Source organism: Tenrec ecaudatus, chromosome 11, assembly GCF_050624435.1.
Source record: "Tenrec ecaudatus isolate mTenEca1 chromosome 11, mTenEca1.hap1, whole genome shotgun sequence".
NCBI lineage: Eukaryota > Metazoa > Chordata > Mammalia > Afrosoricida > Tenrecidae > Tenrec > Tenrec ecaudatus.
The window spans coordinates 71,233,398-71,256,005 of record NC_134540.1 but is presented as its reverse complement, the minus strand read 5'-3'; the positions used below and the strand labels follow the sequence as shown (position 1 = coordinate 71,256,005).

The window sequence follows — 22,608 nt, the reverse complement described above, 5'->3', positions numbered from 1 at the left end:
CGTGTCTGAGCCTCACTTCCCTGTGAAATGAAGGAAGTTTCCGGGAACCTCTGTGATAGCTGCGTGACAGACAGCATGCCGAGGGGCCCCACGTGTGGCAGCCTGCTCAGAGACACCCCGACAAGGACTAGCTGCCCGCCCAGCAGAGAGGATGGTGGGGGCTTTGCCAGAGACCCCAGGTGGCCAGGTCGCGCTCCTGCAGAGTTGCTGGGAAGGTTCGAACCAGCGACCTTGGGTTTGCAGCCAAGCAATTGCACCACCAAAGCTCCCCAGCAGGGACAATGACATTACACGGGGGTGAAAGGACCGAAAGGGGGAGGGGGAAGAAAAGATGAATGGAAAGTAGGGCCAGAGGGGACAACTCCCTGGAACATAGCCCACCCCCACATGGCTGGAGTCCCCCCTCCTCACTCCACCGCTTCCGCTTCTCACCCCCACCCCGCCACCTGCCCGAAGAAGTCTGATGACGCAAACGCTGGGGGGGGGGGCACCTCAGGGTCCCCGCAGGAAGAGCAGGCGCTGGCGGGACCTGCGCACCCGCACGCCCCCCCCCCCCCCCCCCGCGCAGGAGAAATGCGCACGTGGCTTCGCCTCCACACCCGGAGAGCATTTTCCATCTGAAGCTTGAATATGGTTGGTAAGTTGTAAAAAAAAAAAAAGCCGAGCAAGGCAGGATGTCGTCGCGTAGCCGGAAGGTGGGGTTGGAAGGACTTCCTGGCGAAGCCGTGAAATGAGTTCACAGGAAACAGGATGGTGACACTGCACCACCACCACCACCCCTCCCGTGTCTCTCTCCGAAGGACCTCTTTCCTGTGCCCGCAGCCGCTGCAGTCCAAGGCTGCGGTCACTGCACTCCGGGGCCCTGCCCCAAGCCCAGACTGACCATCAGCACTCAGACGTCCCCTCCTGCGGAAAGATCACCGGATGGGGTCCCTCTCAGCTAGGCCAGTAACCTCTGGCCACAGCCACCCCGCACCCCACACAGGTTCCCCACCAGTCTGTGTCTGCACATCTTCAGAAGGAAAGCCAAAGCCAAACTCACCTGTCAGGTTGATCCAAGACTGTAGTCATTGGCAGAAGTAGAAACTCCGGTTTGCTCCAAAGGAGTGGCTGGTGGTTTCAAACTGCTGACCTGTAGGATCACAGCCCAGCACACAACCACTGCCCGCCGGGCCTCCTTCAGGACCATGACCCAAGTGGGGAGTGACCCAATTAGGGAAATGAGTGTGGCTGTGGGCTGTAGAGAGGGGCTTGGTGGGTGTCAGCATTTGAAAGAGCTTTCAAAGAAGTCTCCGGTCTCCCGGTGACCCTAACCATTTGCTTTTGGCTCACCATGAGGTTGGCAGTTTGAACTCACCCAGGGGCACCAGGCAAGACATGCCTGACCATCTGTTCCCATAAAGATCCCCAAATAATGAAACACACTGCCATCGGGTCGATGCCGACCCACAGCTGCCCTGCCGGACAGGGGAGAACCGCCCCTGTGGGTTTCCAAGATGGTAACTCTTCAGAAAGACCGTCTTTCTCCCCTGGAGAGGCTGGTAGTTTTGAACTGCTGGCCTTGTGGTTTGTAGGCCTCCAGGTAGCCACTGTGGCAGATTGCAGCCAAGGAAACCCTACGGGCACGGGTCTGTACCGCTGGGTCACGATGACCTGAATCTGCTGCAGGGCGCTCACGGGATGGGTTCTTGCCCTGGCCCAGTCAATAACCAGGCAGCAAGCCGAGCTTACTGCACAAGCACAAAGCTTTATCAGCGAGAATTCCTTGAGAGGGGAGATTGGGCAGGGGCCCTAGGGCAACACAGGCCGCTGTCTCACTACACAAGGGAAAAGGAGAGGCTTGAAGGGAGTTTAGGCGGGAAGGGCATTATGTTTATTCCTGAACAGAGGTGGAGCATTCAGGTAATTGGGTCTACCTGGGTGGGGTTTATGGTAGTCAGGCCTACCTGCAAACAGTATTCAAAAATGAAATTCAAAGGAAAGGCTCTGGGTAGGCTGTCATCCCTTACGGGATGGTGTGCATGTGGTGGCCAGCCAGTTCCACAGGTTGAGTCCTGTGCCCAGAGATTCTTTGCCCTCTTAGGTTCAACTCAAGAACACGGGTGTCTGATCCAGGCAGATCGTATGGAACCCGGACACATTAACGGGGAGAGAGAAGCAACAATAGCCTTGCAGGGGGAGAAGAAAATTGAAAATGATGCAGGCCGTTGTAATATATTGCACACTTATATGTTAACTAGACGGAGGGCGTGATGGAGCCTACATGTATTTATCGGCTTGAGAAAATCCCTCAAAACCCTCTGAACTTGAAAAATAGGGCTGAGAGAATTCAGCCTCTTTCCTAATCTACCTCAAATTAACCCACCAGCAATGGTTGCTGTTGTTGTTGTTGTTGTTGTTGTTGTTGTTGTTGTTGTCGTCGTCGTCTTTACGCAGCCTGGGCTGCCTTGAAAGGTCAGGAGATCCTCAGGCTCACGGAGACCCTTTGGAGCAGGGTAGAAATGCCCCGTGGGTTTCCAAGCCTGTAACTATGGGAGTAGAAAGCCTCATCTTTCTCCCGTGAAGCAGTTGCTGATTTCAAACTGCTGACCATGGGACTAGCAGCCAAATATGTGACCACCGCGTCACCAGGGCTCCTAAGAGGTATATGTGCAGGTACCAAAAACAGCCTCACAGCTCTGCTGCTTCCTCAGACCCTGGGTGCCTGGGCTAAACTCAACACTCCCTTCAGTGCTGCCCAGTGTCCGTCCTCCACTCCGAACTCAGATTCCCTTCTCTGGCTCAGATGGCCGCCCAGGGAGGATGGGGTGGGGGTGGAGGGGGGGTGGGGAGGGGCGGTGTGTGTGTGTGTGTGTGTGTGTGTGTGTGTGTGTGTGTGTAAAGGGGAGGGGGCTTCTGAAAAGGCCACCATCTCAGGGGCTGGGGAGATCAGGAAGCTTAATGGAGCCTGGGGGCTCCAGGCACAGGAATTTCCCAGCAAAACCATCTTTCAGCTCCGATTTCAGCACTCAGGATGCGGTCAGGCCCTCCCCTTCCCAGGCCCCAGGAAAGACAGGAAGTCAGGGTCACTATGACCTGGGCCCACCAGCCCAGCGGGAGACCCGGAAGTCAGGAAGCTGGTGGCATGCTATCACCACCACGTGGCCAAGAAGGGAGGGAGTTCAGAGGCCCAGGACCTGAGAACCCTGCACCCACTGGGACAGGTTATGTCTCTTCCAGGTTCCCTACACCCCAAGGCCTCTGATACCTACCCACCCCACCCCCTTCATGCCTGGACTCAAACAATCGCCGTGGCTCCAGGCAGAAGTGAGTTCAAGAAGGATATATTCTGGGAACCCGGGAAGGAAATGGAAGAATTTGGTCAGAGCATCTTGTAGGAAAGATCCCACGTGCAACTCTGGACGAACAGTGAAGAGGGAGCTGGGGGCCTGGGAACGGAGAGGACTTGGGGCTGATGCTCCTGAGGTGGAAGCGAGGGCCCAGATTGGAGGCACTGAGCAGCCCTTGATTGGAGAACAGCATCACCTGGTGGCCGCGCTTTGGAACTACACCTTCATTCAACTCAAGAAGCCCACACTGTCATGGAGTTAATAATAGTCTCTTTCTGTGGAGACGTGCCGTGGGGCCTTCTAGGCTGTCCTCGAGGGAAACAGAGTGCCAGACCTTTCTTGCCGGTGCTTCTGAGAGGTATTGGAACTGCCAGCTTTGAGGTTACTAAACAAAGGCAAATCATTTGTTCATCCAACAGACATCGATTGGGAGTTATTGGCATGCCCAGGGTATCTGACACACAAAACGGATCTTTTGTCTGCTGCCTCCTTGCTAGAAAATAAAATGTGCTGAAAAACTGGAGTTCGGGTTATACACGGGTCAGTGGTAACCCAGAGAGGTGTAACATCTCGCTGTCCCGCCCCCCCCCCCCCCCCCAGGTAACAGGAAGAGCACCATTATCTCGCTGGTGATTGCCGTTTCTCAGCTGTTTATTGAAAGCCCCGCTGACACTGCAGGGCTTTGAATGTTTGTTTACTCATCCTATGACGTGTATCTTTGAATAAGCCTTTTAAAGACCGTGTGCGAAGAATGTGGCATGAGTGGATGTCATCTGGTCAAGCTGACTAACAAAAGGAGGAAATCTCATGAAGCCTGACATAGAGTTAATAGCAAAGTGGGTTCGAGATGCATGGGAAGACATTCCAGAAGACATGGTGCGACGTGCCTTCCAGAAATGTAGTATTAGTAATGCTATGGATGGCAGTGAAGACTGCGCTTTGTATGAAAATGATAGCAGTGATGGTGATGACGGCGATCTCAGTGAGGACAGCGTCTATGATGACCTCACACCAGCTGAAGCTCTGCATTGGGATACGGATGATGATGAGGAATCCAGTTTTGAAGGATTTTAACTCTTTACATTTTAGCTTGGTTGCTGATTGAGCTCAGGGAATAGTACCCTTAAGGTCTCATTGTTGATACCTTATTGTTTTTGTTGAACCTATTTTCCACTTACTGTGCTGGTTCACTAATGTTAAATGACTTGTCCTTTTATTTATGTTTTTATTTAAAATAAATATTTAAATACATTGCCCCACTGATGTCTCAATTTTTAGTAATTTTATTTTCATTTGTTTTGATTATTGAAACTCACCAATAGCTTCTGCATTTTCTACCCTAGGCTTATACTCGAGTCAATCAGTTTTTTTCTGGTTTCCCAGGTAATAATTAGGTACCTCGGCTTAAACTCGGGTTGACTTATATTCGAGTATATACGGTAGTTTCAGAACTTGACACGAAATGAAACAACTCCTAATAATGGCCATAAAGAAATGCAGACCGTGAAAACCATGTTTGCGTCTGATATATGATGCTGGAGAAGAATACTGAAAGCACCACGGACTGCCAAAAGGACAAACTGATCTGTCTCGGAAGAAGGACGGCCAGAGGGCCCCTTAGAAGCAAGGCTGGCAAGACTTCGCCTTACCTACTTTGGACATGCTGTCAGGAGAGACCAGTCCCTGGAGAAGGACATCCTGCTTGGTAAAGTGGAGGGGCAGCGACTAAGATGAAGGCCTTCAATGAGAGGGACTGACATGGGGCTGCAACTACAGACTCAGGCACAGGGACAGCTGTGGGGACAGGGCAGGACCAGGCAGTGTTTTCTTCTGTTGCTCATAACGTCATTATGAGTCAGAACCAACTCAACAGAACCTAAGAACAACATGGACAGCGTGACCAGTGGACTGCTCCTACTGCCCTGGACAATCCCTTGCTCAAACACTCCCTGAGGCTCCAGAGCAAGAGCTGACCACGAGTGAGGTCAACAAGGACATGTCAGGGAACCCTGGAAGGGGAGGAAGGACTTAGGCAGAGTGGGGGTAGGCAGGATCCCACATGTGGCTGGAGGATGAAGAGTACAGGGACGGGACTAGACTCAGGAACCCAGAAGGGACACTTTCTCCAGAAGGGACACAGCTCTGATCTAGGGCATGGGTGTGCGTTACCACACTTGAGGATGGGGGTTGATAGTTAGTTTATTGTGCCAGCCTGGCCGATAAACACAAGTGGGATTAATTGAAGGGCGGAGAGATAAATGGTTTGGTGAGCCTCGCCTTTCTTCTTGATCATTGGACCAGTGTGCGGCTGCCTTGCTTTTTCTGTACCTCAATTTAAAGGGCACACTACCTGTGGGACGCCTAGCCGATAGACTATGTCACTGTAAGTTGAGGTCCCTTAAAGGCCACATGATTGGAATGTACATCTCTGGAGCTGGGGACTGACGGTTGTTGACCTGCCTTGCTGTTTGCTGCCTGTGCTGGGATAGCCTAGCTCTCTCTCTCTACAGAGGACTACCTGGCGGCCCTCAAGACTTGGAGGACTGCCAGTGTCTCACAACTCTCTCACGGGAGTGAGTTGCACTGAGCCATTTGTACTGCTTTATAATTTAACTGTTCATTTCTTGTATTATAAATCTATCTGTATATAATTTAACAGTTCATTTCTTGTGTTATCTATCTTTATAAATATATATATACATAATTACTAGCAATCTGGTTTTGTCTCTAGAGAACCCTGTCTAACACAGGGGTGGTGTGGTAGTTACATAATCTGGTGTCAACTTGAGGCAATTAAGATTGAATGGGGTGGAGTTTAGCTTGTCAATCAGGTCATAGCTTGGTGACCTCATTTGGAGGCGCTATGGAGATAAAATAGCTCACTGGAGGCCAGACACACTGACTCTCTGTGAGACATTCCTGCTGACACGTCACATGGAGCTACACTGATGGAGCCAGAGCCCTGGAGCTGGAGGAGCCACGTGGAGACCCCCAGCAGCGCTGAGATGCTTCTGCTACTGGATCCACAAGACTTCCCACCCACTGGCCTGTGACCTTCCTGCATTGAGCATTATTGAATGTATTACGTGAGTCTGAAGAAGAATTTACAGACTGGTATCAGACATATGGGCTAATATCAGACTCATGGACTTGATCTGGGCTGGGCTGGGAAGTTCTCTTAATGTACAATGACTCTGTTATATAAAACTACTACACACAGGGTTGTTTCTCTAGTCTACCCAAACTAATACAGGCTGGGTACAACTTCAAGAAGCAATTCAGGGGCCCAGCCCCCTTTCCCCTGACCTGCTGGCTTCACGCTGATGCCCCAGTTCTCCCCGAGGAGAAAGGAAGCCCGCAGGAGCTTGGAGACGCCCTTCTGTGTGTCTAAGCAGGTGTTTGGGGAATGCGGGGATGAAGATTCCATCTGTGACTGTCTGGGTCAAGTGGGAGGCTGGGTGACAGAATTACCTGAAGAAATTTGGAGACACACCCACGTGTTTTCCTGACGTTTGTCCGACGCTCTCCAGAGATCCGACTGGTCAGCGCACATGGAGAAGGAGGGCCCAGCCCATGCAGCTCAGACAGGAAGGAAGCTGAGGCCAGTGGTGCTCACAGTCCCCCCCCTCCTCCCCCGCCTGAAATGCAGAGGGAGCTGTCCCAAGGCCATGGAGCAAACCGTAATGGAGACAGGATGTGAACCCAGACTGCCGGCGATGCTGTCCCGGCCCAGGCAGGGGTGGGAAAGCATCAGAGCCTGCCTGCTTGAAGACATAGCATGTGCCACTCTTTCCCAGCCTCTCACTGGTCATCAAGATGCTTCCAAGGTGGACACGGGACATGATCTGCCTGGTCCTCTGGGCAAGAGGCAGGGGACTAGGGAGTGGGCATCCAGGTGTGGCCCCTCTGACAGGTCTTCCCATCAGCCCTCCCAGTCACCTAGCTCCCACCCCACCTCACATCACAAAAGATGGGGGTGCGCAAAGCAGACAGAAGCTGGGTTTATTCCTTGAGCTGAGGGCTTGCTGCCCGGGAAGGCTGCATCCAGCCCGTCAGAATGCTGAGAAAACAATCAGCCCCAGAAAACTCCCCAATAAATACCAGCCCAAGACCAGGCCACACAGCACACACACACACCCGGGGGGGGGGGGCTCCCCACACCCATCCCCTTTCCCTAGTCGGAGAGGAAAGATGGCCAGCTAGAGGATGAGGACAGGTGTGGGCCTGATCCGGCCAGAGTGAAGGCCCTGGGAGAATGGGGCCCAAGGCAGCAGGGAGAAAGCTGGGGCCTGGGGGTCCAAGGCAGGGGTCTTCAGGCCCTGGGGCATGTGAGCTCAGGTGGATGCAGCCTCAGCCCCCTGCACACCCCCATCAGGGCCCCCAGCCTTGCTCGCCAAGCTGTAGTAATAGGTCCGCATGCGCTGCTCCACTGTCAGAAAGTCTGGGCGGTCCTCCCACCTGCAGGGCAGATAGAGAGAGCCACTGACTACACCCCCCATCCCCCCTCCCTGAAGCCAACTAGCTGAGGGTGGCAGGTGTGAATATAGCTAAGTGGGCCTGGGCCTTTCAGGGCTTGGAAAATCAGCTGGAGGCCCGCTGGGCCCGTGGGGGTATTGGGTTCTCCTGGGGTGGTCTCCTGGGTGTGAGCACTGCAGTCTGGGGGTTACTGTGTCTGCCTGGTAGAAGCAGGCTGTTGGCATACAAGATGTCAGGCTACCAAGCTACTGAATGTTGACTGGTGAGGACTTGGGAATGGAATTCATCGAAACTGAGGGACAACTTCTGGCCATAGGGAACTGGAGTGCTAGGGTCCTGTGTACCAAGGGTTGGGGTACCCATGTGTGCACGGATGTTGCCCACAAGGAGCTCTGGTGGCATCGTAGTCAAGTGCTCAGCCAAGAACTTCAGTGCCAGTGTGAATCTTTCAGCTGCTGTGGGCAAGGGTGAGGCTGTCTGCTCCCATACCGATGGCCTAGGAGACCCTCCCCGCCCCCACCCAGGCAGTTCTAGTCTGTCCTTCAGCCTTTCTATGGAGCTGAACCAACCTGAACGCACGTAATATGTTGCGTTGAATAGAAGGCTGGCATGTTTATGGTATGTCTGGCCAGTGGAGTTGGGTATTAATGGTAGTGTGTGTGTGTGTGTGTATTCATGTATAGATGTTGGCCTGTCCAAGTATTTGGATGCTGGGGTACCAGGTACCTCAGAGGATGCGCTAGCAGATGTTGGGTTGACAGGTAGTAGAATCGACACCATGAGGGGTCTACTTGTTGGCTGGCATGGATTTTGGGGTCAACATCTTGGATGATGTCTATAATGGGGTAATAGATGTTGGGGTTCAGAAAGTACTGAAAACATGGGTGTGTGTGGCCTGTTGTCTGATAGGAAGTTGAAGCATTACTGGGACTGGGAGTTAGCATGTTCGATCAGACAGAGGTGGGGTTCTGAATATAGTGAACCCCATGTGTGTCTGTCTGGGTAAGTGGGTGCCCAGTGTAGCCTGCCTGGGGACTGTGGTATTAAACCGTGGAGTATTAACCCAAGCCCTGAGGCTGGGTATCACAGGTGGGGCAATGTGGTGCTGACTTGCTGGCTGATGGGGCATTGTGGTGTCAGGCTGTGGGGTGACAGCTGCAGCAGTGTTCTGACTGCTGAGCTGGGGAGGTTGTGAGACTCTCGGATGCCGGAGCACTGGGTAACCACAGACAGCACTCTCAGATGTGAAGCCGGGGTCTGCCCTGCATTGGTCTGTTGGAGAGCAGAGTGGGGAAGTGGGGACCAGGGGGGCCACGTGGAGATGCACATGTACTGCATCCACATCACTGGGTGGGACGGCACTGGGGGAGAATGATGCAGGGGACTGTCCCATGGGCCCAGGGCCAAGTTCGGCACTGCTCACTTGTAGGTCCAGCAGTCTCTCATGAGCGCATACAGCTCCGGCGGACACTCCGGCGGGCACTCCATCCGCTTCCCCTGCTTGATGAAGTCGTTCACCTCGGGGCCCTTCATCTTCTGCTCCAGCCAGGTGGAAGGCACAGGTGAGGCATAAGCCCCTCCCCGCCCCTCCCTCCTCTGCCCCCCTCCCGCGCCCGGCTCTGTGGTGCCTGCCTTGTAGGGCTTCTGGCCGTAGGACAGGGCCTCCCACATGGTGATGCCGTAGCTCCAGACGTCGCTGCGACTGGAGAACTTGCGGAAGTTGATGCACTCGGGCGCGTACCACTTGAGAGGCCACTTTCCCGCGGAGCGTGCCTGAGGCGGAGGGAGATGTAGCTTGGGCAGGGCTTGCCCCCCACCCCCACCCCCGACCTCCCGTTGCCATCCACCAGGGCCCCAAAGGGGTGGGGGCTCACGGTGTAGTAGCTGTCGTCGGCACCCAGTGCCTTCGAGAGGCCGAAGTCACTGATCTTGGCGTAGTGCCGGTTGACCAGCAGGACGTTGCGGGCTGCCAGGTCTCGATGCACGAAGTTCTTCTCCTCCAGGTACTTCATCCCCATGGAGACCTGGTGCAGCAGCTCCGCCACGTTGCTAATGGGAATTTCGTCCCTGGGAGGAGGGGATGGCAGGGTCACCCAGGAGGGGCGGTCCAAGGTCCCGAGGAGGCAAACCCCCATGTATCTGACCCAGCTGCCCGTGGCCAGGGGACCGAGAGCTCAACTGAGGCTTATAAGCCAGGCACAGGGACCCAGCTTGGACGAAACAGGCACACGCCCTTGCTCTCATCCCGTCCCGGGGCTCTAAATACCGCCCACACCCTACCCTTCCCAACTTGGGCTTCTACCTGCATCCTAGAAGCTCCCATGCCCAGGGATGTCCTGGGCATCTTGGTGGCACTAGGGCCAGAGCCCAGCTCCCCATCATTGCCATCCTCCACACCACCATCAGCCTGACTTCCCTGGACTGAATCGGTCACCTCCCCCTGGGTCTCCCCTCCACCTCCACCCAACCCAGGGTCTGTCCTTCGGAGCAGCACCTCCCTCCTCCACTCAGCCTCCAGAGAAGCTCCCCTTACTCACAGTAAAGGCCAAGTCCTGCCTGCAGCCCACAAGACCCCTGCTGCCTGCTTGCCCCTCCCTGCCCTGCCCTCCCCTGAGTCCTGCAACTCCTCCCTGCTCCACCTGCTGTGTCCCACCCTGCTCCTTCAGCGACCCAAATGGGCCTACCTCAGGGCCTCTTCACTGGCCACATCCTCCTCCGATCTCCATGGGCTGCCTCCCTCAGTGACTGACCCGGCCCCCTTGCCCCTTGCCCTGCTGGCCCCTTCCCCAGATCCCTCATTTTCCACACACAGGTCACTTTATTGGAGGAAGCCCTTCTCTCTTGCTTCTCTTTCTCAACCAGAATACTAGGCAGGGGAGCTCTGTCTCTCTTGTGCTCTGAGAACTGCCCAGTGTCCCAGGAAGCCCTGCTGAGCGGCTGGATGGCCGAGCTGCCACTCCCTGATGGTGCCCGGCCCTGCCAGCACGTGTGGCTAGGTGACCCGGTGCCTTGGCGAGGGTGGGAATGTGTCTGAGAGGGTGGGAGTCTCAGAGGGACACGTTTGAAAATGCCCAGGGGCCTGCAAACCTTTTCTGAAAGGGACCAGCGAGGACTTTCACCTGGTCTCTCTGCCTCTGTAAAAGCACGCCATTAGCTCTCAGGCCACACAGACACAAGCTGGGGGCCGTCATTGTCAGGACCCGGCTTTTGGGCAATGACAACCCAGGATGGGCCACCCCAAACGGCTTGCGAGTGCAGCCAGGAGAGTCCGGGTGGTCGTCAGGGCCGAGCGTGTTTTCCTAGCGCTGTACAAGCAATAACTCTTATCCTCATAAGCGCCTCTGTGGGAGCCCCCGCCCCCAGCCCCAGCCCTCCAAGGGACAGATGAGGAGCCAGGGCACAGACAGAGGAGACCTGCCTTTACAGCGAGCTAGTGGCAGGGCTGGACCCCAGACCCGGCACTCAGGCTCCATCCAGTCCGCCCTGCTCACACTCGACCTGGCACGCGTGAGCGCATGGGCAGCAGGGCGGGGGCGTCCACCCCGGGGACCCCATGCCTCTCCACCCCCACGCGGTCGGAGGGCCCTGCCCGCCCAGGGGCTCACTTCTTCCCGAGCAGGAACTTGTTCAGGGGCCCGCCGCCCGCCATCTCCATGACCAGCATGAGGTCCTCGGCCTGGCAGACGCCGATGAGCCGCACGATGTAGGGGTTGTCCAGCTGGTGCATGATCTGCGCCTCCCGCATCATCTCGTCCTTGTCCGCCTTCTCCGTGCTGTGCTTCAGCACCTTGATGGCCACGTCGATCTGCTTCCTGACTCGCGCAGGCCGGGAGGGTGCAGGTGAGCCCCGCTGGCCCCCGCGCCCCCTCCGCCCCCCAGCTATTAGTGGACTGGGTGTCGTGGCCGGTCACCGATCGCCCTTGGGGTACAGGCGCTCATTTGCCTGGGTTGTCGGCTGTGGACACTCAACCACACTTCATCTCAGACCGCTGCCGTGGAGTCATGCCGACCCATTCAGACAGCTTCAAACTGCTCGTGTGGGTTTCTGAGGCTGTAACCTCTTACAGAAACGGGCAGCCCCGTTTTTCTCCCACAGAGCAGCAGGTGGTTTTGAACTGCTGACCTTGAGGTTAGCAGCCTAAAACCCCCCCACGCCACGCCCAAGTACGAATAAGGCAGGGGAGCCGACTCTGCAGCGCCCCCCGGCATCGGCTAGGCCTTTGCTGTAACTGCGACACAATCGAACCTGCCCAGGGACCCGACTGCGTCCCTCCCTCTCAGGTATTGTCCCCACCCGCCCGGGGGCCTCCCAGTTCATTTTCTTGATCGCCGCGCCCGCCCCAGAGGCTGCTTCCTAGGCAAACGGACCTCGGACTGACCAACGGCCGGCCCGGCTCCGGCCCAGTCCCCTCCCCATGCCCGCAGGTTGCCGTACTTGCGCATGCGGTAGACGCCCTGGCGCACCGAGCCGAAGTTGCCGCAGCCGAGCTCGATGTCGGCCATGATGAGGTTCTCACGCTTCAGGTAGAGCTTCTTGTCCTTGAGCTCCTCGGGGTCGCTGTAGGGGCTCTCATAGACGCTCGTGTCCATGGGCAGCGGGCGCGTTTTCGCTGGGGACATGGGGCGCGCTGGGCGCACACTCCCGGGTCAGGGAGGGAAGGGGAAGGGCCGCTTCAACCCCCAGCCCCACCCCAGCACACACACACACACACACACACCTCGGACAAGTGTGCACCATGCAGGACGTGCCGCTGGGCATGTGGCTGTGTTTGCAAGTGTCACACGAGTGCACTGGTCACCCTCGTTCTCCCCCGGGTGTGTATTGTGAAGCTGATGCTGACTCACAGTGTCCTCATGGGACACAGCAGAACTGCCTTTGTGGGGTTCAGAGGCTATACGTCTTGGTGGGAGTAGAAAATGGAGTCTTTCTCCTGTGGAGGGGCTGATAGTTTCGAACTGTTGACCTTGCAGTGAGCAGCCCAATGTGTAAGCCACTGTGACGCCACCAGGGCTCCTTGAAGCCACAGGCGGGGGACCCTAAAGGCATGTGCAGCTACATCCAGGAGTGCACCCTCTGGGCTGTGCCCATCTTTGTGCCCGTGTGTTTAACATGCAGCCATGAACACAGGGCGCCGAGGGCAGGTAGCTCTGTGTGCACACGGTGCCATGTGTGCACTAGCTGGAGTGTGTACATGGGTCACGTGTGTCTGCACACGTACCTGCCCCTGTCTACATGTGTGTTGTACAGCCAGGTGCAGGACTGTGAAGGGAGCAGCTATGTGCACATGTATGTGAACCGGTTTGCATCCGGAAGTGTATTAGAAACACGAACAATGGAGCCATTTGTTTGGTTCCAGTTCCGGCTCCTCCACTGCCTGCCTAATGGGCCTTAGAATGCTGCCTGTCCTCCCGGGGCCACCCCTTTGTCACTTGTCCAGTGGGGCCACATCTGTAACGGCTTCAGGGCTCACAGCACGGGCAGGTGCTCAGTAAACAGGTGTCTGTGCACACCTCGATGTGCGTGTACATTTGTGGGTGTGCTGTGTGCACAAGCACTGATCAAGTAAGTGGCCTGCAGGCTTGGCTTAACTCCCCCCCACCCCCACCCAACCCCAGAACCCAATGGGGCCCCTCTCTTGGCCCAGCACAGGCTTCTTCCACTCGGCCACTCACCAGGCTCAGGAGTATATCCATCTGCATTAAGGGTGTCCATTCGTCTCTAGGGTTAAAGGTCATGTGGTCAGTAGGGTCAACTGAGAGACCCTAGCCTCTCTTAAGAGATACATATCCTCTGAGGGACAGTGCCCAGATTTGGGGTGGGGGCAGGGGACGAGGGAAGGTTCTACTCCATAGTAGCTCCCACTCTCTTCCCAGCTCCCCCAGACCAGTCCACCCACCTCCACCCCTAAGTCCCCACCTCTGAGGGTCCTGGTCAACTCACTTGGGTGAATGTGGATGGATGGGCTGGGAGTGTGGGAGCAGCAGCCCCTGGGGGAGCAGAAGGGACAGTGAGGGATCTGTGAGGCCGGGTCTCTCACCCATCTCCCCCCACAGCCCCACTCACCCGAGGCGGCGCTCGCACTGGAATTGGGGCAGGCCTCCTTGAGGCAGTAGATGAGCCCATCTGCCTTCAGCTTCAGGTACTCCACCAGCTGTGGGGAGCGAGAGTCAAGGCAGGGCTCCCCCTCTCCCCAGGAGCCTGAGCGCCCAGCATCTCCCTCCCCTGGAGCAGGGCGGGTGGCAGCCTACCTGCCAGAGCGTGTCAAACTTCGTCCCCTCGGGAATGCAGTATTTGCCCGCCTTGTCCTGGCTGATGAGGTAGTGGTACACGGTTTTCCCATAGATCAGGGAGAGCGCATATGTGCCCTGCTCCTTCCGGGGCCGTAGCCTGCAGTGGGAAGAGGGGGTGGCATTCTCACAGTCACTTGTTCCCCTTCTGGGTGCTCACTTCTGGGGACCTAAGTCCCCCCCTTGTGCACTCCCCTACACACATACTGTTTGCTTCACACCCCAGAACCTCATGAGGCAGCAGAAGGGACTGGAAGGGCCAAGGTTGGCTTCCCTGCTCAACTTCCAGGCCCATGGGTGACGGTCACTATTGAGGAGGAGGAGAGGGACAGAAGTGTTCCTAGGGAAGCCCACGTCCAAGGCCAGAGGACATACTGGCCGTCACAGTAGACACCCGTCCTGCACAGACACTCGGCCACCCACAGGTGCCCACTCAGCCATTCCCTGCCATCCACCACCCAACGTCACATACGCCACCATCTGGGAAGGACACTCAGCCACCCACAGGGGACACCTGGTCCTTCTAACTAGATGATCAACCACCTATTGCCAGACACTCAGCATTCCCTGGAGGACCCTGAATCACCCACAGTCAGACCGCGGGAGAATGGTGGGCCTTCTTCCACAGACGCAGAGTGACTCGCAAGGGGACACACAGCCACCTGTAGGAGGCCTTGAAACTGTTCCCCAGGGGAGAGGAGGTCCTTTCCCCATGAACACCACCCAGGTCAGCACAACTCCACGGCTAGATCATGGGGAACATGTCACAGCACATCACAGGAGGCTGACACCAACCAGGAGACTGGGTCTTGACTGCCGTCCCCTGGAAATGTCTTAAAATATATACGAGGGACTTCCAAACGTGTATGGAAAGAGTAGCATGAACAGATCACGGATTTTTCCCACTAATTTTTCTGAAGCCTCCACATAAGGCAATCGTTCATGCCTGTGCCGGGAATCAAGCCCCACCAAGACGGCGCCCTGTGCTGTACAACATAATCACACACACACACTAGCCCAGGGAAACACCCGGATCGGACGCCGGACTCTGACTTGCCACAGGGAAACCAGTCCCATCGTTCACAAGACAGCTCTGTCTTGAGTCACGGGTATGGGTTCCCAGGACTACGTGTGAGTTTCCAACCGAGCAGTGAGGGGCAGTTTCTCTAGAGCAGGGGTCCTCAAACTACGGCCCGCGGGCCACATGTGGTCCGCCGAGGACATTTCTCTGGCCCGCCAGGTGTTTTTGCCCTGTTTGTTTTTTACTTCAAAATAAGATAATGTGCAGTGTGCGTAGGAATTTGTTCATGTTGGTTTTTTTAACTATAGTCCGGCCCTCCAACGGGTCTGAGGAACAGTGAACTGGCCCCTGTTTATAAAGTTTGAGGACCCCTGGTCTGGGGTATCAGAGCCGGTGGGGCTTGCAGGCAGCGGACTAATCCCCCAGAAGGAAGCTGGCTCAGGTAAGTGGAGCTGGTTGGCAGCGAGCAGCAGGGAATAACCATTGGGGTGGCGCAAGCGTGGGCACTGGACAAGAGCCAGTCACCAGACACTCTATGGGGCAAGCATCGGCAACTGGGCCATTTGTTAAACTGAAGAACCGAGACGGGACCCCTAAATCACCAGGCAGGACCTGAGTGCAGGACCGCAGGGTGACGGAATCGTCCCAGCCATTCCTACGCAGCACAATCCGCAGAGCACGGTGCAGTGAGGCACAGCAGGCCAGACCCCGGCCCTCGGGGAAAACCGTCGAAGTAGAAAACGGGGGTGAAGATAATAGGGCGTACCGAAGAGCAAGGAAGAGAGCCCCACAACCAGCCGAGAGAAGCATGTGCCCGGTCAGCATCACCCTTCACAGGAGTAACCAGAGGGGGGGCTGGCCTGGAGGGTATGACCTCTAGAGACGAACTCTTTTCTCTCGAGAACTGAAAACACCTCTTACGAGGGTCAAAAGCCAGAAACTGGTAGCACCTGGCTACTCATCAGCAAATGTGTAGGTTTCTTGTGTTTTTAGAGAAAATTTAAGATAAATAAATAAAAGAAAGAAAATTAAAAATGGCTACAATATCTGGCAGCTCTTCCGGTCAACAGGTGGAACCTCCTTTTCTTTCTCCAGGGAGTCCAGCTTGACTTACTTTGATCGGCACGACATTAGCAAACAAAACACAAGCAGAGGCTTCCAGAGCATCTGCGCCGAGATAGCGCCTCTCCTACTCTGACGTGCCCATGGGTCCAAGGTCACCTAGGGGAAAAGCCACGCGGAGAAGAACCAGTGCACCCAGTAGGCCGACTCCAGGCACAAGGGTGACATCACCTCAAACAAAGCCACCTGAACTTGGCGAAATCCCCCAACGGAACTCAGTGTAGACTGCTGAGCTAGAGTCAAGAAGTTTTTTTTAAAGTGCCTGTTATTTTCACTCCCTACAATTTAGGATAAAGCGTGCTACCCGGCACAGACTAAGTAATGTGCTCCCTGGGGTGTTGGGGCAGGTGGGGGGCGGGGGGGGGTAACGTGAGCTCCTGGAAACGCAGTCACTCGTTCCTGACGCTCACCACACAGGCCTAGATACAGAGGTGCGGATAACTGCATGTATTTCACCACCAAACAAGCAGCACCAGTAGGAATGTGCTTATCGCAGCAGACGCTGCGTCTTAGCCTGTCACGGACTCTGCTCCGTGAGGTCGGAAGTTTGCACGGGCTTCCTTGTGGCAGTGCGATTCTTTGTCAAACTCCATCTTACTCGGGAGCTGATGGTGTGAGCAGGATGAAGCTGAGCTACTGCTCCGGCTGACACCAGGGCGGGGGCTCAAATCCCATCTTCTCAACCACCCACACATTTTTCCACTCCCCCACCACCCCAATCCTCGGATACTTTCCTTGGGGAATCTGGGGAGCACTTTAAAATCCACTGGAATGACAGAATCATTAACTGTGTGTATGCGAGTGCTGGGGGAGGAAGAGAGACAGGTGGGAGGAGAAGGGGCCGAGGAGGAGGAGGAGAGAGGAGAAGGAGGGGGAGGAGGAAGAGGAGAAGGAAAGATGCACCTAGGAGAGAGAGACTGTGCATTAAGCAAAGGCTACAGGAAGAGCTTGAGATGAAGTCAGAGAAGGAAGTCTAGCCTGTTTGATGAAGGGAAGGGGGGATGAGGGGAGACCCCCCTGTGCAGACGCCTTCAGCTCTGTCTGCATAAGCCAGTGAGATGCGAGGGTGGCTGAGATGCATGACCCCTGTCTAGTAACATGTCAGTGTCACCCCCAAGAGGAGGAGTCTGTGGACAGGGATGGGTGACATCTGAACAAGTGCCCCGTGGGTTAGAAGGGCTCTCTCCAGAGGCACCAGATGCCGGAGCTGCCCGAAGCTTAGTCCAAACGGAAACAGCAGCCCAGACGCCCATCACCTTCACGGCACCCTCCTTAGTCCAGTCCTAACACAGACTGTTGGCAAAACCGCTGCCTTAAGTCCTTGCCCTTGGGTAGTGTCTTCCCGCTCCGTGAAGCTAGGTTTGGCCATGTGCCTGCTTTAGACAATGGGACATCATTGACCATATCACACAGCGGAGGCTGATGCAGCACGTGAGTTGACCTTCGCCCTCTCTGACTACTCTTGACAAGTCTCAATCCACCACCACCCGCGCCTCCATGACTGTAGGACACACGGGGTCACTAGCCACCCGTGTGCGTGTGGCCACCCCAACCTGGTCAGTCCCGGCCCAACTGGCCCCAACCTGAAGGCCTGCTCACAGCATTGAGAAAGAAGCACTCCACGTGGTGAGCATACGTAACAAAAGCTAAGGGGTGCACATGCAAAGCCGGGTTTGCCCTGTGAGAGAAAGCAGCCCCACCTTAAGTGGTTCTAAAGCCGCCCCTGCAGCTGAACATGACCTGTCACACACTTACATGCATTCGCTCAGAGGCTCTGGAAACTTCACTGCAGAGGCTGAAAGATTATTTTATCAGCTGACAGAATTGGTGGAGGGGAACAGGGGCTCTTGAAGAGCCTTAAAGGCCATCTGTCACACATGCGTGACCTCCCACAGGTGGAGAAAATCAAGAAAAATATATCCGTTCCCACAAATGGGTTGGCCCAGGAGAGGGAACAGTTCTACGGGCGAGAGGAAGGATTCAGCAGGCAGGGACTCGAGCTGAGAAGCATCCATGAGAACACAGGCCCTGGGAAGTCACCGACATCCCAGGAAGGGCACTGGACTTCAGGAAGGCCATGGGAGAGAGGCAGGCGTGACGTCACATTCCTCCCTATCTCGATGGCAGAGTGATCTCAGCTGACATCTGGATACGATTTTTTTATCCCCCAAAGAGCCCGTGTCCAGAAAGCAACAGTCTCAGACATGGCCCTCAAACACACAGCAGGGTTCTCCCAAGAGCTCTAGAGAAACTCTCACCATTAAAAACAAAAACCAGAAAGCTTACAGTGACACTGCCCAGCTCAGGCTCAAACACACACATGCACCCACATACAACGACAGCCGGTGCTGTCAGACAAGCCTTGGGCTGCCAGCCACAAGGTTGGCAGTTCAAACCCAGCCACTTGGAGAGAGAAATGTGAGGCTGCCTTCTCCCTGGAAGATATGCACCTTTGGAAACTCAGTTTCACATTGCTGGGCGACAGAATCCACCGGATGGCAGTGGGTTTGGTTCGGGGGTTTTACATACAGTGAACTCTCACTTTGTTGTGAGCTGCAACCGAGTCAGCCCCTACTCTTGGTGACCCTGTGCACAATGGCAGGAGACCATTGTGATTTTCAGAAGAAGCTCGCCAGGCCTTTCTTCCTAGTCCATCAGAGCCCTGACGCTCTGCCGAAATCTGTTCGGCACAATAGAAATGTGCAGGCCTCCACTGACAGACGAGTGGGGTTGTGCGAGAGATGTGCTTCTGAGCATCAACCCAGGTCTCCTTCATGGAAGGCGAGAATGCGGTCATGGGCCACCGCTTCCTGCGCTATCCTACACACAGTAATTCACAGAGTTCTGATAACAAATCTGTCAACTTGAGAAGGGGTGGTCTAGCCTGTCAATCAGGTCTCAGCTTGATGGCCTCATCTGGAGGCACGGCTGAGATAAATAGTCGACTGGAGGCCAGATACACACTCTACTCTCTGCTTCATCTTCCTGCTGACAAGCCACATGGAGCTACACTGATGGAACCAGAGTTCTGGAGCTGGAGCAGCCATGTGGAGACCCACACCAGTGCTGGGATGCCTCCACCACCACTGGATCCACAAGACTTTCTATCCACTGGCCTGTGATCTTCCTGTAGTCCGTGTTATTGCATGTGTTGCATGAGTCTGAAGAAGTTATAGATTGGTATTGAACATATGGACTTAGGGCTTGATCTGGGCTGAGCTGGGATGTTTTCTCGATATACAATTGCTCTGGTAGATAAAACTCTTACACATATGAGTGTCTGTGAATTTGTTTCTCTAGTCTACCCAGACTAACACACCCCTTTTCAGGAAGGCAATCCAAAATTGCAACCCACCGCGTGTATACCTAGACTGCTTACACTGCCTGTTAGGCAATTTTATTCATGCATCGATTTTATTTGTTTACCTGTGTCACCTGGCAGGGATTTGTATCTGTTTCGTTTGTTGCTGGGTCCTCAGTGCCTGACACACAATAGGTATCTAACAAACACTTCTTTTGCATCGATGAGTTCACATTGAAAGAGAAAATGGAGGCAAGGAAAAGTTCCACTACTTGCCCAAGGTCTCAAGTCATTCCGGGGAAGAAGCCACATGCCAACTGCTACCACTACTTTTTCCATATGAAAATTCCTTTCTCACAAAAAAACGCACTGCTGGAGAATCAGTTCCCACTCACAGCAGTTTTAGAGCACGGAGTAGAACTGCCCCCTTTGGGTTTCCAAGACAGTAACTCTTTACAGAAGTAGAAAGCCTCGCTTTCTCCCTTGGAGCAGCTGGCGGTTTCGAACTGCCAACCTTGCAGTCAGCAGCCCAACGTGTAGTCATCGCTCTGCACACACATAAAAGTACATCCCGATCCACAGGCACATCCCTGCACACGCAGCTCTACCCCAGTCCCCCCAAACCCAGGTTTCAACCTTTACGTACAGAAACTTGCCGTCTGTCTGAGTGCCCGAGTAGAGTTTGCGCTCAGCCTCTTCACGAGTCAGAGTGTGGTGGTACCAGGCCATCCGTTCGTGGGCCGTGGTGGCGATGAGCTTCTCCACCTGGGGGGCCTGGCTGAGGATAGCCTGTTCCAGTGCCTCGCCCTGGGGAAGGAAGGAGGGTGCCGGGCAGCCAAATGGGCAGCCACAGTACCTTCTACCCAGAACCTGGGCTCTCCGAATCGCAGGGTCCCCATGAGACCCCACCCCTCGCCCCCTCCACACACTTAAGAGTATCTCTGGCAGGTTGTTGGAACAGCCCCCACAATCTCCTTCAGGCCACGCTCACTCACGCCCCCCAACAGAGCCCCCACCTTCCCTCCTGGTCGCAAATGCATCCCAGCTTCCAAGCCTGACATGGGCAGGCACCAGGGTGTACTGCCCCAGTGGACCGCCCCATTCCACCCTATCAGACCCACCTCCAGCCCAATTCACAACACCCACCCACTCCATCCCTATGCACCCCTCTGCCTTCTGGTCTAGCGTGGGAATCCACTGCAGCACACCACCCAGGCTGGGGAAGACCAACTCTTTCATCACCCCACCCCACCCCACCCCACCCCACTCCACTCCAAAGCCCCCACTATGGCTCCTCGGCCCCGCCCACCCCGTGCATCGCCCCGCCCCGTGGTGCAGCCTCACCTCCAGCTTCCACGTCTGACGGACGTAGTCTCGCACCATGGCGTCGCGCAGACAGTCGAAGACCCCGGCCTGAGGCTCGAGGCCCGGCGGCCGGTTGCAGGGTTTGCGCAGGTTGCAGGGCAGCCCGTCCGGGTCGCGCGAGTAGAACTCACAGAGCTCGGCGGGGCCGCAGTGCGCCTTGCCGCCCGCGATGGCGTAGGTGCCGTTGAGCTGGCGCTCGATGGGGAAGTGGTGGAAGCGCACGTCGTGCACCAGCGAGAGCACGTAGCCGCCCAGCGAGCGCAGGCACTGGCGCAGCAGGAAGAGCCCGTCGGCCATGCCCGCCAGCTTCAGGTGGTCCTCGGCCTCGGCGCGCGAGATGCTGCCGTAGAAGAAGGGCAGGTGCGCCGCGGGGTCAGGCATGGCCCCTCTCCGCCTGGCACTGGCTGCGTGCCCTTGCAAAGCGCCTGTGGGCTAAGGGGGGGATGGGGGGCACATCAGAACCTCAGCTGAACCGGGTCCGCTGGGCCCAGCAACAACACGATCTGTGCTGCCTACCAGGCCGGTTGTGAAGACCATGTTCTGTGCCAGTCAACTTGGAGACAGCCTGCTGTCCTCCCATCGGGAAGCCCCGTACCCACCTTGGACACCTCCACAGATGGCCACACCCGGCACCGTCCATTCATTTCCCAAACACCGTGTTGAATTCTAACAGCATTTTAGGCCCAAACCAAAAAAACCCCACTGCCATTGAGCTGTAAATCTTTATTTTTCTCCTGCTGAGTGGCAGGTGGGAAACCCTGCAGTTAATAATCCACTGCCTACCGCACAACGTTGTAGATTCCCAGTACTGAGAATGTGGACGCCTAAGACGGGGATGGCCAGTGAGCCCTGAAGACAGCACTCTAAGTGAATGGGCGTGAAAAGCACGGAAGGAGACTAAAGTAACAATTACAGGTTGAGGTTAAGTATTATAAAAGAAATAGGAAGAGGCTGCTGTTCAGCTGGAGTCTTGGGGGTATTAAAAGTTCATCAGCTTCCTCTTAGGGGAAGAAAAAAAACCAACCAACTATTGGTCTCTCTGTCCAGAGGACAGCAGAATGAAGAAAACGGAAGGCCCATGATATTCAGTCCCTTGAACATCAGCCTCCTCGACCTTGAGGCCAGAGAATTAGATGGTACCCAGCTACCAATCCCCATTACTCTGAAAGGGATCGCATTAAAAAGTCTTTGAGTAGAGTGCGAGCGAAATGTAGTACAAAACTCAAATTCGTGAACCACATAATCACAACAATCCATGCAAAAGCCATTCAGTAGCATCCAACACCCATTCCTGGTTAAAAAAAAACTCTCATTAAAATAGGAGTAAAAGAAAAATTTCTCCCATAATCAAAGGTTTATATGCAAAATCAACAGGCAACATTATTCTCAATGGAGACTGAAAATATTCCTCTTGCAAATAGGAACCAGACAAGGCCTAACACCACTAATTCAACAAAGGACGTGTAATTTCCAGTCAGGGCAACAAGGCAAGAAAATGGAACTAAAAGTATCTAATTGATAAAAATTAAGTAAAACTACCCCCATGGGCATGTGCTATGACTCTCTATACAGAAACTCAGAGACTCGGGAAGATAATTATTGACACTAATAGCAAAATTCATCAGAGTAACAGGTTCTAGTATCAACATTTAAAAATTCAGTCAAATTCCTTTACACCAAGAGAGAACTTTGAAAAGAAAATAAGA

At 55.1% G+C, this 22,608-nt stretch overlaps 1 protein-coding gene across 1 annotated transcript; it reads right to left on the bottom strand.

Moving 5' to 3' along the window:
• Nucleotides 1-7,663: 7,663 nt before the first annotated feature.
• ZAP70 (zeta chain of T cell receptor associated protein kinase 70) lies at nt 7,664-21,283 on the bottom strand. The gene is made up of 12 exons (XM_075562678.1): nt 20,882-21,283; nt 20,184-20,344; nt 14,055-14,193; nt 13,870-13,957; nt 13,747-13,793; nt 13,479-13,524; nt 12,241-12,433; nt 11,411-11,617; nt 9,680-9,872; nt 9,438-9,578; nt 9,229-9,341; nt 7,664-7,787 (listed from the first exon to the last, which is right to left on the bottom strand). The coding sequence occupies exons 1-12, from the start codon at nt 21,281-21,283 to the stop codon at nt 7,664-7,666; spliced, it is 1,854 nt and encodes a 617-aa protein (XP_075418793.1).
• Between the last annotated feature and the right edge of the window lie 1,325 nt (nt 21,284-22,608).

Excerpts from the sequence above, each read along its gene's own strand:
- ZAP70 (XM_075562678.1), bottom strand. The coding sequence starts at position 21,283 with ATGCCTGACCCCGCGGCGCACCTGCCCTTCTTCTACGGCAGCATCTCG. Across the intron at positions 20,345-20,881 it reads GTCAGACGTGGAAGCTGGAG|GGCGAGGCACTGGAACAGGC; the intron begins GTGAGGCTGCAC and ends TTCCTTCCCCAG. Across the intron at positions 14,194-20,183 it reads CAGACAGACGGCAAGTTTCT|GCTACGGCCCCGGAAGGAGC; the intron begins GTACGTAAAGGT and ends TTCCCACTGCAG.